General features: G+C 39.6%; 1 protein-coding gene across 2 annotated transcripts in view; it reads right to left on the bottom strand.

Moving 5' to 3' along the window:
* KIAA1328 (KIAA1328 ortholog) overlaps nt 1–18,682 on the bottom strand; it is a 170,531-nt gene that overhangs the window by 96,417 nt on the left and 55,432 nt on the right. For both annotated transcript variants that reach the window (XM_057365599.1, XM_057365598.1), the window contains one exon: nt 5,142–5,269. In XM_057365599.1, the coding sequence (XP_057221582.1) occupies nt 5,142–5,269 (128 nt within the window). The remainder of the gene's footprint in view (nt 1–5,141; nt 5,270–18,682) is intronic.

Below are 18,682 nucleotides of genomic sequence, written 5' to 3'. Positions count from 1 at the left end.
AAAAAAAACAGAAAGAATGAGGATAAAAACATTATCTCATTTTTACAGATAAGAAAGGCATAGAGAGAGATCAGAGGATTTGCAGAAAGTAACACAGGTAAGGCAAGGCTATTCCTGACAGTTACTCATGCTAAAACTGTCTCTGTCTGGCCTTGCAAAATTATTCCAATACCCTTGAGTCCCTAGTCAAATTAGTTCTTTATTTATTATCCCAGTTTTCAAGTATCTTTCAGATGGGCTCATCCATTGTCCCCATACAGCTGGGTAAACAGACAAAGTCAATTCTATCATGCAGGTTTACCTTACAGCATTCAAAATCCTTTGCATATGTGGGATATTTTTTTCTTTAAGCAAGCTAAGAATGTGCTTAAAGGTGAATGTGCTTATGTTGAAAAAAAAAAAAGGAACTTGGAAAGTTTGGGGACAATCACAATGGAGAGGCTTCTGAGGATTGGCATGTTTTGATATCTTTTGCAAAGAAAAAAAAATTAAAAAGTAATTAATATTTGTAGCTTTAGTATGGAATCTCCCTTATTAAGGCAAAAAAAAACAGACAAGAATCTTAGTTGCTCACATGAAAAGAAAGCAAGGCATTCSCATTCTTGCAGAAGAAAGTGTTTTTCAGACTTTGCTGTGAAATGATACAATTGCATTCAACAATTTTTAAGAAGTGATTCAAGAGACATAGCAACATTACACAAAAAAAGTTTTCAAAAAAAGCCTTTCCAAAAGTCAATTTTGTTATGATTTCATGAATGCCCAAAGCAGACCTTGTSTTCCAAGATGCCTGCATGGTGCTTAGTACCTCATTCCTGATGAGGGCCACTAGCTGACCCCAAAGAGGGGCAGACATCACAGCAGAAAGGAAGAGGGGAGTTGATGCACCATTGAAAATTAGTTCTTGATATTCCTTTCAGTCTATAATCTCACTCCCTACCACTGCTTCTTCTACACAGGGAAGAACTGAAGCCTTACATACACAACACAAGAATCTTTGTGAGTCAAGGGAATTAGCAGATGTGTTGGTAATCTTCCACAAATAAGAAACAAATGCAGCCAGCTATACTTGTAAATTCAAGGATTAACATTATTAAGCAGTGCCAAGRCCACAGGTATTTTCTTTCTTTAAGGTGATAAAGCTCAAGAACCCCAGTTCAGAAACTCAGCTGCCTGTCCAACTTTAATGCCTCAAGTCCTACCCTACACTGCAGAACATCTATGGATTCATCAGCCARAACTTGCCAAAGCAAACTGGATTCTTGCCACTGTTTGAGATGGCAGTGAAGTAGAGAGTGTATAAACTAGGTCAGACATGATTACCTAGAACAAGGGCAATTTTCTTTACATGTCTGTGTAAACCTTTGGAAAATGGCAAAGATTGGACATTTGGGAGCTGCAGAGAATATATCAAAAATAATTTTTGATAGAAAAGGTTTAACTACATTTTAATATGAGTGATATTTTCTATKAACAGCAAGGCAGAAGTCTATTTTTAGTAGAACTCTTCCTTTACCCTAGTGCTATCTCTCTGAATCTGAGTCAACTTTAGTGACCACTTTAATATTCACTTTACAATTAATGCTTCTTTTTATGGGTTGGTAGAAGGTAAACCAATTTCAGTTCAGCTTCTAGGTATTGAATTTATTATAAAAAGTTATGTACTTAAAACTCCTATAATGAAACCAGAGGCATCATGAGATATTAACCTAGAGTTAATGCTGAGAAGGCCAGTTTGAATAATTCAATTCATGTCACCTTAAGTATCTTTTCAAATGGAATTAACTTTATCTCACAAAAAAAGGAACTTCCATGTTCCAGTTACTGATTATTGACTCCATGAGAGTTCTGACTTAAATCATCTTACCASCATCTTCCCAGCAATTTTATTTCACTACTACTAGGATGCTTCTTTACATTTTGAGGCTGGCTTTCATTGTAAAGATGCAGTATTAGCTAAGAGGAAAACATGGTTTCAGAGTTACTGCTATCGTTAGCTGATACTAAAACAGAACAAAAATAAAAGTTAACACCAAAGCATCTGCATTAGTTCAGTACAGCTACAAACCAGAGCTGCATTTCAGCCACAAGCACACAGGTACTGCAGTTGTTTACATCCTCCACCTCTTTTTACAACAATGCCATCGATGTTTGGCAACACTGCAGTTCTCTTGACCTGTTGTCTTATTCTAACAGAAAACCYGACATTTAAACACTGAAAGGAGATGTCTCCAAATACGTGTCTAAGCCCAGGGAAAAGTGACAGCTCATGATCAGCATTGGTACSGTAAGAATGAGGGAGACAAGCAAGTGAAAAGCTGAAGCAGAAGGTATTACAATATAGGTGTAGCACTAGAAATTACCCCAAACMAACAAGAAAAAGAGGGGAAAATGAACAGAAACAAGAAAGAACAGCTCAGAACAGGCCCTACAAGGAAGTGCTTCATTACAGAGTACAACTGTGCAGTCCAGTGTTTCAGCAAGACATGGGAAAATCAGAACAATGTCGAACACTGAAACACAGATACCCCAGTACGATCAGCAGTGTCCTGAAATAGGAAACACTGACTATGTCTCCTAGACAATTACAAAGGAAAAACCATGCAGCAAGCTAGTTATCTTGATTTAAACTCAGACATATTCAGGATTTCCTTAACCCAGACAAAAACAAGCAGTAAGGAAAATATTTCAAATGGATCTGGATTCAAACAAAACTCCGGAACACTTTCATTAYCCTAGTATTTCAATAAGATGGCTTTTGTCAAAAATTCTATCCATCTTTAAACAGAAAGGGAGAGCACAAAGGCTTCAGTGGGGCAGAACAACCTGGCATGGGCAGCACTCCACATAGGAGAAAAGTATTCTGGGTCTGTCCTCTTCCAACTATTTCCTCTCAAAAATCCCTCTCTGCTGTGTTCCCCAGGGGTAGTCCCTATCGAAGCAGACAGAACAAAGCTTAAAAAGGCCTGAAATACTCTGCTAGGACAACACTCAAATAGACAGGACACTAAGAGCTCACAGTTCAAATAGTAAAATATATGAAAATGACATGTAAGTCCATCAAAAAGCAACCCACTGACCCTTCCTGGACTTCAAAAGCCACCCCCATGACGGAGCATGTTAGAGAAAGAACGCACAGAGTGAGGCAGCACTTTCCAGTTTCTGAAGCTGTGAGGAGAAGCAGCACAAAGTGCTWGTTTGGGAGGAAAATGGTAACAATTCATAAAGCCAAATGCAAAGAATGAGAAAATTGAAGAGGAAAGCTAGAAACATCAGAAAACAATTTGCACGCTATAAGAAAAACTAGCTGAAGCACGTTTTGACAGGTTTTTATCTATGCCTACAAAGCTTTGCACACAACAAGAGGACTCGGGTAATTTCAGACCTGCTAGGCTGGAGCTGTAGAGTATGTAACCACAAATGAAATGTCAAGGCAAACCTCGATATAATATCGAGGAATTTATATTTGTGGACAAAAGTACCTGCAAGTAGARAGAAAAGAAATAATGGAATCAAAGACGAGCTTGATAGAACTTTGCTCATGAAACCAGAAAACAACTTTAAAGTCTCTGTGTATTCACTGATAGAGTGATTAGGAAGACAGAAGAACAAGAAACGACGAACGCGGATTGTTGAACTGATTTGACAGTTAGTGGGCTGAAGGTTTCCTATTATCTGCACCATACCTCATTCCTGCAGTTGTGATGACAAAAGATCCCTCAATACTGAGGGCATAACCTAGTACAGGACAGATGTGCTTGAAGTTGAAAGGCTAGAGATCAAACACTCAGGGCAAAACCTGAAAGAAAAACTGGCATCACTCAAATCACATCTGCCTCAGTGCTGTTTGACTACATGGCCTCCTCTGGACTGTTTTCCTCAGAGATCCCCAGCAATCAGCATACCATAAAAGCCACAACAGACATCATCCATTCTGGGAGAGGAAGATGCCTGTTTTGAATTCAATGCCATGACAGAATGGATGGCAGATGTAAACACAAAAGAATGGAAATTAAATGTTTATAAAAGGTTAAAAGCCTGACAAACACCTCAATGTCCACCAGTGTTGAGCCAAAAAAAAAGGTTTAAAAAAATTAATAAATAAATACATCATCAAGATAAAAAAAAAAGTTTTCTAACACAAACGAAGTCAGAGTATTGCTACCGGCTTCCTGAAGAGAATTAAGACTCCTTCCTGCATAGTCTCAAGTCTCCTAAGAAGCAGGATCTGCCTGTATAATTCTCACAGCAGGGAACCACTGAGATGCCAGAATCAGGCCTCACTTCGGATACTCTGTGCTGATGACTTTACTTCCAACCCTGTCACAAATAAGCCTTTCACACTCCAGCAGAAGAGGGAATAAAGGACATAACCTCTACAAAAAGGCATGGTCTTAGGTAGGATGGATTCTGGGGATATGCAGATGGAAGCAGCTACCAGACAACACCAAGCAAGAACGTCATGTACAGCATTTCCAGTGCAGTGTTCCCTTCCAGGGTATGACCTGCCATCAGCAGGGATGCAAACTGAGTACCYAGAGTACCTAGCTACCAGAAAAAAATCCCAAACAACCACGTTCTCAAGGCTTTGGGCACCTACATCTGAGAAACACTTTAGCACTTAATGTAACATGTATCCCTTGTCAACATTTTCTGGTTTTAACTGCATATAGAACTATAGGTCTTCCATAAATAGCTCAAATCAGATGAGCAGCTTTACAGACTTGAGAAAGCTCTTATTGACCAAATACATCATCTGTAATGCCCTTTTCAATCATCAAAAGCCACAGTGAAAATGTGAAAGGCTATATCTACAGTGACTGCAATTATTTTCCTGCTTAAATAACAGAACAGAAAACAGAAGAGCATCTTAACTTTTTCCTTGGCAAAGGTGTGGGTCCTCATGATTCCTACTCCATTACAACACGGTCAATCAACTTCACCCATTTTATTGGCCTACAACTTGTGGGGGGTGGCTTGTTTTCCTGCAATCCATGWATTAAGGGAAGGATTCATGGAAAACCAATCACAAAACAGTATTCAACACTTTATGATGCAAGACAATACACCTACAGTAACGAAAAAGTATTTCAAGTAATATATTTTTTTAAAAAAGGGAAAATGCAAGGCAAAAAAGAGCTTACCTTCTGCTCCTTTTCCTTGGCAGCATTGAGTTCAGAAAGGGAGTGTGATAGTTTTTCTTGCTGCTCAGCCAGGTACTTCTGATAAAGGCTCAAAAGTTCTTGGCATTCCCTGTACTGCTGCTGCAGAGGTGAGACATCAGAAGTTAAGGGAAAAACACTCTTTWGCAAACAGTTACAGCCAAATATATACCAACTTACTCTGTGTAAATCTGATTTAGATCCATAACAGTTCAATTTAAAAACAGATACTGTGTGTTTCAGTAGTGCCTAATGATGATAAATCTGCCTAGAGATGAATGTTAAAGTAAAACCTTCTTTCTACTCGGAGTGGAAAAAGAAGAATTGCACCAAATTCTTTTCTCATTGGAAAAGGGACAGCAGCAGGAGRCAGGTGATGACATTGCTTCAGCTGGAACAGCTACAACCCTCTGATTCGTATTCAGTAAAGCCAGCCATTACCAATGTTTATTTATAAATAAATAAATAGCCAGCCAAGTAAGCAAATAGTCCATTTTTAAGCACAGACATCGATTCACAAGCCCACATACCCAAATCCAATCTCTTTGCTTGAGCACCAATGGCTCAAAACCCCACAGCCACAGATGCAGCGCTACAGGCCTTTTACAGACCAGCAATATTTTTTGGACAGTGATCTGGAGAAGCAGCAACTGTGGTGTTTGTAAGGATATTAGYAACAGTGTCCTGCCTTGCTTGCAGCATTGAAATTCCAACAGGAGATAAATCTGCTCTTCACCTGTCATTGTGTAATTCCCTCCCTTGCTCATGTAGCATGGTAAACCATTTATGCTCCCCTCTCTCCCCCCTCACTTTTAACTATGCATGCAGATGGGATAAGGGCTCGCTGTCCAAAGAGATTACTCTGAATAAACACTTTAATAACAAGTCACTGCAATTAAGGTAGGGAACAAAAACTTCTTCAATCTATAAAACGGTGTTGAGTTACAGATTTCCTTAACATTTTTATGATCTAATCATTGCTTCTGGGCAAATTCATGTTGCAATCACTTTTGCCAATCATGGCTGCATAAATAACTCACTGCTTTGTTATTCCCTGTTATGACCCTAAGGGGTTTTTTTTTTGTTCAGTTTTGTTGCCTTCCCCTCCGTTTCTTCTTATTCTTTTGCAGGAGGGGTGGCCTTGCCAGGGCTTCATTTTTGTTGTTGTTTGGTTGGTTTTCTTTCCATTAAATAAAAGGCTACCSAGAGAATAAGCAAAACATTTTAGAAAGGAACGGAAGGTTAATAAAACCCCAATGTTGAAATCAATCAGGAGAGCTCTCATAACACCTTTGCTCAGCACCTGGAAATATGGGAGGGTACAAACAATGGTCTTAACAAGCTAATTGCTTTCCAGAGCCAGCCTGCCTGAAGCCGGAGCTGTTTTACATTTCAGTTCATTTCGTCAGAGAGCACCAAAAGGCTGAAGTGATTTGTGGTGGTCTCAGGAGTCTCTGCCAGCTATGATGTATATAAAAGGAATTTTTTATTCCAGTTGTAACCATAGGCAGTAATGTTTATAGTAGGTGAACATATTAGCCTGGACGCAGGGCATGAATTTTACTCTAGCAAAAGCCAGTTCATTTATACAGCCTAAGAGTTAAATGTCGGTATTTGAAGACAAATTATAGGAAAATTCATTTAAACCCATGTTATGTGGCAGAATATAAAAACSGACAGTCCTATCTATCTTTATCAATTTTTTACAGCCCTCTTAATTCACTTTGCTTCCAGCAACCCCTTCCCCACAAAAGACATTTTGCCCTCTCCTCCCTCCAGCTAGCACACTGCTGGCGCCAGGAATGAGCACCCTAAACAGCCTCGGGGTGCACAAGTGATGGCCATGCACCCACCCTCACTCTTCCCACRGCATTAGTATCAGTCCTACTGGCAAGCCAGGCAAGACTCCTCACTCCCAGGCACCATTAAAAAGAAGCCACATTTGTGTTTTAAAAATTGCAGAGCCCTCGCTGTACACTCCTCTTCGCATGTGGGCTGCCAAATTTATTTAAAATACRGTTTAAAACATGACACACAAAATTAACATGAAAAAGTACGCAAGTAAATCCTGATTGTCCAAGGGCCAGTTATGTGACCATGAGTGAGAGGGGMAACAGCTCACATGAGCATGAATGGCAACCGAGATGTTCCCCAAATTCTTGTAAGATTTGGTCAGCAACAGCCACTGCTGCAACTTGCTGTATTACAAGATTAAAATCTTTTCCATGCACACAATTACTCTACATTAAGCCAAGCATTGTTACAGCCACCACAGMCTAAGATTTTAAAGCCCTGTTTTGCTTACTAAGTAAACATGAAACTTCGAATATGAAAAAAGAGAAAGTTCATTCGTTTAAGACACATRCAGAATAGCTGAAAGCATGGCAATTCTCAAAAATGTGCTGGTACATTTRCTGCAGAGTATGTTCTTAAGAAAGAAAAAAAAAAGCCTTAATATTAGATCTTACTCTCCCATTCTATTGAATTTTTTGCTAAAAGCAGCAAGATGATCTTTTTTCTCCTACAAATTAGTCAGGCAATACACAACACTGCCACAAAAATATTTAAGTCATTCAGATATAACAAGGTCACACAGCTACTAAGGCAATACAGKCTTTGGACAAACATATTCCTTATGATAAATATTTTCATAATCTGTTTTTTTTTAAAAAAAGTTGTAAGGTTGAAAAAATAGTGTAGGAAAAGTCTTACAGATTTACATTCCAAAAAAAAAGTAATATACCTAAATGCACACATTAGGTAATTTTTCATGTGTTCAGGAGCACAAATATTGGATTTGCAGGATGTTAGTTACCTGGGAGAAGTGGTACTTGGCATTTCACTGAACGGTAGTTTTATGTCCAAGAAATATGCATTTGAATGTATTAGAGTAATACTTTTTATGCAGTTTATTAGTAAAGTATTAAGGTTGTACGTGGAGAGGGGAAACAAAAAAAATAAATCAAACTTAGAAATGCAAAGGTTAGGATTTCAACAGCCACATTTACGTGTCATATTGCAAGTACTACATATTTTATARAATAAATTAGTTAATTTTTTTCCCTGAATGTAAGTCAAATAACTAAGAGCTCATTTATGGCTCTTAAGAGATAATAACCTCAGTGGAGATAGTTGGCTTTGAGAAGAGGGTCTGCCAGCGCACAGTGGTGCTTACAGAAGCCAGGGGCAGATGTCCAGGGAGCCAGGCAGGGAACAAAGAGCTTTTCCTCAGGGGCAAAGCTTCACAAGAAGGCACAGCCAACCTAATGTTAAACCGCTTCCAAAGAGTTTCCCACTCACTCCTTCCACCCGCACCAGCTCAGCAGCCTCCTCACTCGAGGGCTGAGCAAACTGACCCAGCAAGGCAAAGGGACAGTCAGGCACAAGATCCAACACAAGGCAAGCACGGGGAGTGGGAGCTGGAAGCAGAGAACACCTCTTCCAGCAGCAGTCACCTGTCTGGGAGTGTTTATCCACCCTGMAAAGTCTCAGCCCTAATCCTCCTTCAGTTCCACTCTTAATCCTCAGGCTTTTATGTCTGCTCCACAACCACATCAGCTACTCACAGCTTACTCCTCGCGAAACACCTTCAGGCTCCAACAAGCTGGAGTAGAACAAAGCAGCTACAGTTCCTGCTTCCCCAGAAACTGGGAGGGGAAGGGCACAATCTCCAGCACACTCACTGATTTGAACTATTCCCAGTCCACTGCTTCCACTGCCAGCTGCAATATAAATGAAGCCCACCTTAAAATCAGAAATGTTTTAGTTYAGAGCATCCAGCATCTGCTTAAGAACCTCTTGAACTCTACACATCAGCCTCAACATCCTTCTGTGAGCAATGTTCCTACCACAGAAATTGAAACAACTACTGGTCTCTTCAGGTCCAGGTTTCCATATGAAGCACACATCAGACTGCTCAATCAGCACTATTTGCCAAAACTCTGCTTTCTTTTATCACTTTTTGTAAGAGGGAAAAAAAACAACCAAACCAGAAGACAGAGAACCTTCTCCACAGAAAGAAGATATTTTGGGGGGCTTTATCATTTAAGAATAAATGTTTAATTTTATCTCACATTATTTAAAKCAGCTTCCGATCACAGTGAACTGAGGCTGGTAACAACTTTTCTAGAAGCTACTAGCAAGGGAGAAGAACACAGCTAATGAGATTCTTCGCAGTCAACCTGRTAACAAAGGCCCTCCTGTTATTTTCAAAGGGTTTGTGAGAACTCACTGCCGGGTGACACTTTCCTCACTGGTTTGCCAAGAGCATTTTTGGGACAGGCAGCAGCTCTACTGTTCCCTCTTTACACACGGGAAAACTGTGTCACAGTTTCTTTGGGCATGTCTGAGCACACAGGTGCAGCCCAGCAGTCCCACACTCCACAAGCCAGCTCCAGGACACTCATCTTGCAGCTGCAGRGTAAGTTAGCATGGCTCAGGCACAGCACCAACGCAGCAGATTCATCATGCACCTGATTAGCTCAGAGTATGACTTTGCCTGCATTCTCCCACACAGAAAAGCCCAAACAGAACTCTCAAGCATCAAACACAATGCCCAATGATGACTCATTCTCTGTAGTCCCCAACTGTAGCTTCAGCTTGCACTGTCCTTTCACTCAGGGCTGCATTCTCTGATCCATGGCCAGMAGAGAACACAAGAGCTGAATCTCCACCTTCAGCCACAAGATGCTGCAGTCCCATCAGCCTCCATATCCAATGGAAGATTCTCTAGAGACTCAGAGCTATTACAGAGATATGCAAAGATGAATAAAGCAATCAAAGGAAAGAAAAAGTCAAACGCACACAAATTGGACTAGAATTTTAATCAGACAGCATTAACTTGAACTTTGTGGTAAAGACACAAGAAACTTTCAGTGATATGATTTCAGCATATGATGAAGGAAGTTTTTTGACATCTGTAATCACAACCCAGTAGCCACAAAACACTGGTCTTTTCAAATTCCATGCATCTAGAAACCTTAGCTTCTAGATAACCTAGTTATCATCATGCCAGCAATTTCAGCAAAGACTCAATTCTTCACTGCCTCAGTGTCCCTTGAAGACAAATGCTGTGAAAAAAAAAAAAACAAAAAAGGAGATGCAGAGAAAGTGCCATTGACAGTGGGTTGCTGAAGCTCTACTGGGCACTGAGACATCTGATCTCCCAAGAAAAATCTACTCAGATGAATTGCAGGCAGACCTGAGCTTGTCTGCATGCCCTCCAACCAGGTGTGTGTGCCAGAGCCATTGAAGGAGCCACACACAGTCCCAGGAGCACAGCGTCAATCACCACGTGCCGAATCTAACTTAACTCGCTTTGATGTTTTTGTGGAGTTTGTTTAGGGTTCTGAGGGTTGTTTTTTGGCTGCAACAGCAACACTAYAGCACTTCCAGAATGCAGCTGGACTGTGCCTGGCACTTGAAGAATGTCACAGCAAGCTCACAGCTGTTTAACAGACACACCACTGCATCCATAACTTTGGCACCATGTACTACTACAACACTTCACTGCTCAGTTACTCAGTAGCCTTAAAACCACTTTAAACAACGCTGCAAGATTAAGGAAGCATTTCTCCAAACTGAGGCAAAGGCTAAGCCCCATGTGGCTGGCTCTCCACAGTGCTATCCCTRTAGCTACAGCTAAGGATCAAGTTACATCTAAACACCCACAGTACAATGGAACCAAATTTACAGAGTCCACAGAGCCCCAAAGACCTAGGACAGACTCATGACAAATTCCACTACAAGTGTGCTTAGTTTGAAGTGGACCCACTTTTTTTTTTCATGCATCACCCAAGCATATATTTTTCACAGTATTTTGACACGTAAAGCAATGGGGTTTATTTTCTGCCTTAATATTTTGCATATCAATAGGAGAGATACCGTGCCTTTTGGGAAAGAAGCAATATGTATGTCATTCTGATTTCCACCTGCAGGCTTTTTTCTTCCTAACCAAAGAAAGGATTAAAATAATGCAGCTTCAACTACTTACATATGAAAAGTCATATGAATAAAAATAAACTGCTGGTATTAATGAATTAWCATCTAAAAGGAACACTTTAAAATATAAACTAAGATATTCTAAGCTCTTTCCTTTAGCATTTAACAATTACATACTTCATTGGAAGCTGACCCACATTTAATTTTAAAATACTACTTGTGTTTAATACATACAGTCCTGTGCTTTGTCAGTCTCATCTCAGAAGASCAACAGGACTGCATTTTGGAAATCCGACTACCCAGGCACGGATCAAAGTCAACCCTAACATGTTTCTTCCGCCTTGAAAATTAAGAGAAATAAGTGGTTTGACTCTGTGTGAATCATTGTTCTGAGAAAGGGTAGAGACTAGTAACTTCTATGAAGGTTTATTATCTAAACTCTGAAGTTGCTGCAAAGACTGAAGGTAATAAAATGTTTTATGAACAACTTCACTTCACTCGTTCTTATATAACTGAGTTTATGTGGACTCCCTGGCACAGTGATGCTAAGAACCTGTAGGGAACTTTCTGCACATCCACTTTTCGATGTATTAAAGAAATCTTCTGGTGAGAGTCTGAACCTTATGAGCCTTCAATTCAAAACACAATTTCCTTCTGATCCAAATGCCTTAGGAAGCACAATTCTGAAAAAGCTATAAAGAAGCAAGTCACATACAATAAGACAGAGTGATCTCCAATCTGAAGCCCAACAGTTACATTTTAATTTACACTTGAATATTTTAATGTTGTTATCCAGTCAGTAAATTAACTCAAGATGCAAGAATAAAAAGGGAAGATGCATAGGGGAAAAAGGTCACAAGGTCCACAAAAGTTAAGAACTTCACTTCTGTTTGAAGCATCAGCATTATGTTGTTGAATGCCACAGCTCTCATATAAAGGAATTGCTTAATACATTCCCATTCTGTTTGAAGGGAAATTAAATTTACATTCTTTGGGAATATGGTATTGTAATTAGTTCATGACTTGATTACACTTTGAAGTGAGCTGAGACTGCATATGGTGCATACAAATCAGTTAAGTTATGGTTACCTATCTAAAGCAAAGCTACTGAGTTAACAAAGTTAGGGACAAAGCCAGGGCAATCCTTTGGAGCTTTCAGGAGGCACAGGTAAAACATAAAATTCAAATCTAGTCTCTGGACTCACTGATGTCAGGTGAGAAAAGAAATAAAAAACACAGTTTTCTAAACAGCTGGAAGAGTTGTTTCAAAAAAATAATCTTTCCATTTCCACCTATAGCACCTGTAGAGGCTGTTAAAACTGATGCTAAAGAAAAAGCAATAAAAGATACAAGATTTCCTACCCTGGTTAAATTCACCAGTATGATTTATCCTAGTACTTGTAATTCTGTAATTTCTTTTATAGCCAGACTAARTTTTGTATCTACCAAGATGCTCTGTTCCACACAGATGATGAAATTCCCAAGTTCACTTTAACACTCTGGAAAATATTGAGATGCACAATACAAATATAGTGCATCTAAAATTGGCCAAAGAAAAAGATAGCCCATATGATTTGATGAGAGCAAGAAAAGCATTTAAACCTAAAACTAATTCCCAATATAGCAGATGAACTCAGAGAAGTCTCTAACATACTTTCAAAATTGTAAAGCAGTTTAGGGTACAGGATTCAATCCTATGTATTGAAAATCCTTTCCACAGGATATGCCAATCAAACTGGACAGGTTCTCTGCTATGTTCTCTAGTTCCAAGGTGGGTTAGGACAAAAATATCACACGCCATCATATGCCAGTAGATGCTCCTGGATCAATAAATGCAAATACCATCTCAGAGCTCGCATTTTCTATTCCAGGTGGGAAGCACATCTTCAGCCTTATCTTCATTACTACAAACAAAATGATACTTACCAACCAAGAAAAAAAATAAAGATTTATTTTACAGCCTGGCTCTGCTAACAACTTTCTTTTACTGGAAAGGAAGAAAGAATGTAACACACAAAAGACAAATTATGCCATGATGCACTTTTGTAATAATGAATATAGGGCATCTGATGAGAGAAAAAACTAAGAACCTGAACACATGAATTACAAACCCCACATATCATTGTAATAAGATAATGGTCCCGGCATAGGCTACGAAAATTTTTACTTTTAGCTTAAGAATAGTGAAGGCAGGAGATTTTTCTCACTGGTAAAAAGGAATTTGTTCAGAACATACTTGCTTCTTTCGGAGGAACTCTGCCAATGACTACAGTGACTTTCAGAATTTAAAGACTTCCTTTGGCATTTGCTTAAACGGCACAGCCACCCAGCCTCTTTCACTGGAAACTGCGAAGGAACTTGTTACTTATGTATTTGTCTACCCGCCAGTAAATGTACCATGCATTTTTTATGGAAGCACAGATCCTGGAGATTCAGTCATACACTATTTCTGTGCAAAACAGTTCCAGCACCTGAGAACAACTCCACACGTTTCGTCTAGTACAAAAGAAAATAATCACAACCTGCGTTGCATGAGAACACCAAGCCAAAAGGAAGCATTGTACCTATCACCATCCACACAAAACCGGCGCTATTTTTCCTTCCACATATTTAGAGCGCAAAATTAAACAAATAAAAGGAACACTGCATAATTTAGCTTTCATTTTCTATCAAATTGCTCATAATTGTAACCATAAAATGATAATATTGTGCCATATGTGCATCTGCAGAGCCGGCAGCGGCGCTGACCGGCCCCAGCCGCGCCAAAAGTGGGGCTGTGGCGCCACCGTGTGTCCGCTCCGGGGATTGCGGCTCCCGGGCCCGGGCAAACGCTCAGGTTCATTTTCTTACAGAAAAGGGATCTAATGCATCGCTTTGAAATGTAAAAAATCCGCCGTGCAATCCTCCTGCTACTGTTCTTCCTCAAATTAMACTCTCGTCCATCCGCAGAGGCAGTCACGGCTTTATGTGAAATACCGAGCGCTTGCTGTTTTAGTTGCAGGCCTTTGTAAGAATTAAAAAATCTTTCACAGTAGCCACAGTTACCCGTTTACACAAAGCCATTTGTCATCTCAGTACTATTCGATATTAAAACAGACATGTTCTTTACTCTAATTTGACAATGGAGCTCCTGGCAGAAGCCTGAGAATAGATAAGGTGGGAATTGAGGTATCTGAGAAAGAATGCTCAGCCTCTTATGTTTAGACACAGTAAGAGGAGTCATTTAATAGGATAAATGTGAACTCGGACTCAGAAGCATGGAGGAAAGGGGATGAAGAGGTAAAAGAAGAATGGAATGTAAAATGTAAAACCTGAACTTACTGAGAGCAGAGCTACAGCACCTCCATCTCAATTAAAGAATATGCATAGTAAATCAAAAAAGTGTCTGCTTTGCAGGGAATGAGAATACAAGATCACGAAACATCAACTCATTTTATAACTAAGCTAATCARTTTTGGTCTTGGTTACTATCAGAATGGGTATCATCTGTGAATACACAGTGGTGTCTGTCTTGTTGCTTCCTTGCAGGAAACAACCAACCACCAYTCCTAATTTTATTTATTTGTTGAATGTCTCTCACTGAACATTTTCCTAACTCTCAAACAGGAATAACGSTAATGGAGAAAAGCAGTCTCTCCTTTAGCCAAGCTCCTACCACGTTTAGAATGAGAAATTCCTCGTTTGGGTCCTTACTGGAAAGGCAGCCAGGATGCTAGGGGAAGTTTTTGCTTGCTGCTTCCTAACGTGGCTGCCTCTCTGTCTTCCACAGTGGGCATCAGTCTCAGGTATTTAAACTTTCTTGTTTCTTCCTTTTAAACTAGAACATAATCAAGACAGCAGCATGCAGATTTTAATCTGATTATTGGCAAATGGTGCAAGAGGCAMGATGAAAATACGAAAATGCTGCCAGACAAAAATAGAAAAAAAAAATAAATACCAGTGAGCCAAGAAATCTTGCCCTTCTTAYGAAACTGTCTTCAGTGGTATAGCTAGAAAAGCACCGAATGTAAAAATCACAGATCCTTCTAGATAATTTACTTTTTTCCTTTAAAACTATTGCTATTTTGACAGTCTTTCTAACCTCGTTAGAACACAATCTGTTTGCACGATGTAGATGAGAGAAATGCAGCACTCCTTTTCTTATGAGACAGATGAGGTCAAAACAGACTCCATACCAGCACACTAATATTAAGGGAGGTGTCCACAAGCTCAAAAAAAGGGAAAATATTCCATGAACAAGTGCTGGAAAGATCTTTTGCACCACGTGCTGTACACACCTCTAATGAGGTAAGTACTTCAAAATTACAAAGGCCTCAGAAAGTTTATCATTTCTCGTGAAATCTGGCTTTAAACATGCCAAACTGAGAAGCATTGGTTTCTCTGAACTGAGGCCAGTGAAGGAAAGATTTAATAACAGCCTCATTATAAGGTTCATTGTTGTAGGACTATTTAATATACAAGATTAMCACATCTTATCTCCCACTTTCACTCAAACCTATTATACCCCTCATTAATACATGCACATTTCTACATCATTTACAGCATTCAGATCTCAAATAGTACCACCTCAAACTGGGTGTGTTCTGCTGCCTTTCCTGGTGATRGGCTCTTTTTGCAATAACATTACTCAAAAATAAGCCTCACAACTCAAAATCAGAGACACAGGTAGGGCTGCCTGAAACCAGGAGAAATAAAAACTTCAAGGTTTGTTTTGACACTCTGGATTTCGTTTCTTGATTTCAGTTCACTCACACTCAGACCATTCGTATATTGTAAAAGAGGAAACTTCTACCTTCCCAGCCTAATAAAGATGATATCCTTTCCTAATGGCAGTTTGAGATGTAAAAGTCAGGAAAGTGACACACAGCTCCCCAGATTAAGAGRCATTTTAAAGGTCTCCAGATCTGGATGATCAGAGAAGGAAAGGAAGCTGGAAGGTAAGAACAGTACAACACTTCCCCAGATTACATTCCTTTGTGTCTATGGAGGTACCAAGACAGACCAGAACAATGGAYCTTAGAATTATGTGATGACAAGGAAAAAGTATCCACTTTTATGTTCTCAGCAGACTACAGGTGCAGGTTGGCCCCTTATTCTAACAAACATACTTCTAAGCTTGCAAGCATCTTAGGACAGAGAATACACACCTGCCACTGAGCAGATTCAGGTGTTTACAARTCCTCCTGAGTTTCCCTCTAAGCTGTGGAACTGATCGCCACAGGAGGCTGCAAATTTTCCAAAAATTCCAAAAGTCACAACAACAACACTATCCAATTAGCAAACACAGAGAAACATTCTAACTGAAGTCTTTAATTACAGGTTTCTGGACGTTGTGGGACTTCACGGGGCAAGTTACTGTTTCCTTATTCTGCCCTTATACTTTGCCATGTGCTTATGGCCACTGACAGTATTGCAACACTGAACTTTAACACAGTATAGATGTAATATAAGAACATTAAACTATTACTAAGCTAAACATATTAAAACATGATAAGWACAGTGAAGGTGCCACTTCTCCAACCGTCTGAAGAGAATTGCTATCCCTTGTACACTGGTAGAAAGCATGTTTACAAAACTCCCTTTCCTTCACATTTTACTTTCTGAAGCTACCCCATGGTAACAAAAAGGTTTTCAAATCAAATGGTTAATAGTTWTTGAAGAGAAAGAAAATTAATGACCTGGAATGATCCTCCTGGGAAGTACTGATAGTAAAGACTTAACTTTCAGGGGCCAAATGTGCAGCTCTTGAGATTTTTTTCTACTGTTCTTAGAGATAAAGATGTTTATTCTGCCTGATTAATTTTGTATCAGAAAACGCATCTTGCCAGGATACGTCCAGAGTGACATGGACCCATTCAGATTTAAATTTAGGCTTTCTGGAATTGTTCATGCTTTTAGGTAAAAACAGTCATGACATTTTGGATGTTGCCATCTCCTGCAAGAAAAACTCATCACTGAACCCTAACACTTATTACCACTGAAGAACAGCTGACATTCTGGAGATCTTCTTGGCTTCTTACAAGGAGCATACCAGCTGATGTGCACAGACCAAGGAAGTCTAAGGTATTGGTGGGGAAGAGAAAAAACCTCCATAACTATGACTTTTTTTCTCTGCTGCTACAGTTTACCATTCATCTTAGAGAAACATTGTTAAGTGTTAGCCTTGAGGATATCAATGCTGGAGGGCTGTTACTCCTGAAGACAGGAATTTCTGAATCTAAATTCGAAAGTGCCCATCAGAAGAAAAAATAGCTGAAAAGAGTTTGCATAAAGACAGTTACTGGCAGCAAGAAAATGATACTTTCAGATATCCTCCTCTCCCAGGATTAATATTTGAGTAAGCAAATAGCTCTTTGGCAAATTCCTTMCTTATTGCAAGGCAGTCAGAATCACAGTGAGATGACTCCATGCATACAGCCACTGCTGATAATGCAGGGATCACCACGGATGCTTAGAAGAGCTTAGTCAACTCAGGAATGGAAAAAACCTTCTTGTAAAATACATTCCTGTGGCTATAAAAAATCTCCAAATACAATATTAGGAAATGGGGAAAAAAATAACAAAACACTTAAAGGTTTTATACAAAACRGGCCYAGAAAAAACAGAGRAATTAGGGGTATTTTCCAGACCAAYAGGTGGATCAAGGTAACCTGCACACCAAGCTATATGGGAATGCCWATTTTCCACTAACAAGTAGGAMAGGATAATTAGTKTATGTGAATACCTTGCAAGGACCCTGAAGTAGACATGATTGGCTTTCAGGAAAAGGACCCTAATAAAATTAAAAAAACAAATAAATTTAGAGAGTGACTTTCCCTCAGATGCTCAAAACAGAAGACAAGTAAAGGCACAAAAGCACTACATACTTAGWCAGATTTTCTCACTGATAAACATCATGGAGACTAGAGAGGAATAACAGYCCCCAAAGAATTAACTTCTTTAGTGCAAGTTTAATTTAGCAACTGCAGCAGAGCTGCTTAGTAGCTCTCCTTAATTTCAACAGCTTAAGGAAACACCCATACCCTTTCCATCTCAAATGGAAACTTATTCCTGTGCTAATAGCCAGAAACCTTCATCACTGCAGTATCTCAACAGCTTATGGGTATCAACCATAAGTCACCATCCCTGCATGTTCACTCARCAGGGAAGGTCATATTTGATATGGGGAAAACCAAGCTACAGACAAGGCATGTGATTTACAGGACTTCAYAGAAGTAAGAAAACTCATGTGCATCAGAGCTGAGAGCGCTTCCACAAGAGCCTGCAGGTCCGTTCTCTGAACCATTGCAATCCATACTGCTGGTGTAGCTTTCTGGGCAGCCACCCTGACAGCCCAATCCCTAGCCAAACCAGGAAAAAAGGAATTTTTTCAAGTTTTCATGATTCAGACATTTCATATATTCTTGCTGTCCCCTTCCAAGGATTAAGGTGATAAAGAACTGAAGCAAAATAGGGACAAAAATTAAAGCAGTAACCATACCATAACCCATCTGCCTCTGAAGCAAAAAGGAACAGACAGCACCAAAACATCTTCAGATCTGACAGGTTGCTCTGCTACTAATCTGTACTAGCAGGTGAGACAT

Source organism: Malurus melanocephalus, unplaced genomic scaffold, assembly GCF_030028575.1.
Source record: "Malurus melanocephalus ecotype Western Australia unplaced genomic scaffold, MMel_1.1 scaffold_55, whole genome shotgun sequence".
Lineage (NCBI taxonomy): Eukaryota > Metazoa > Chordata > Aves > Passeriformes > Maluridae > Malurus > Malurus melanocephalus.
This window is presented reverse-complemented; position numbering and strand designations above follow the sequence as displayed.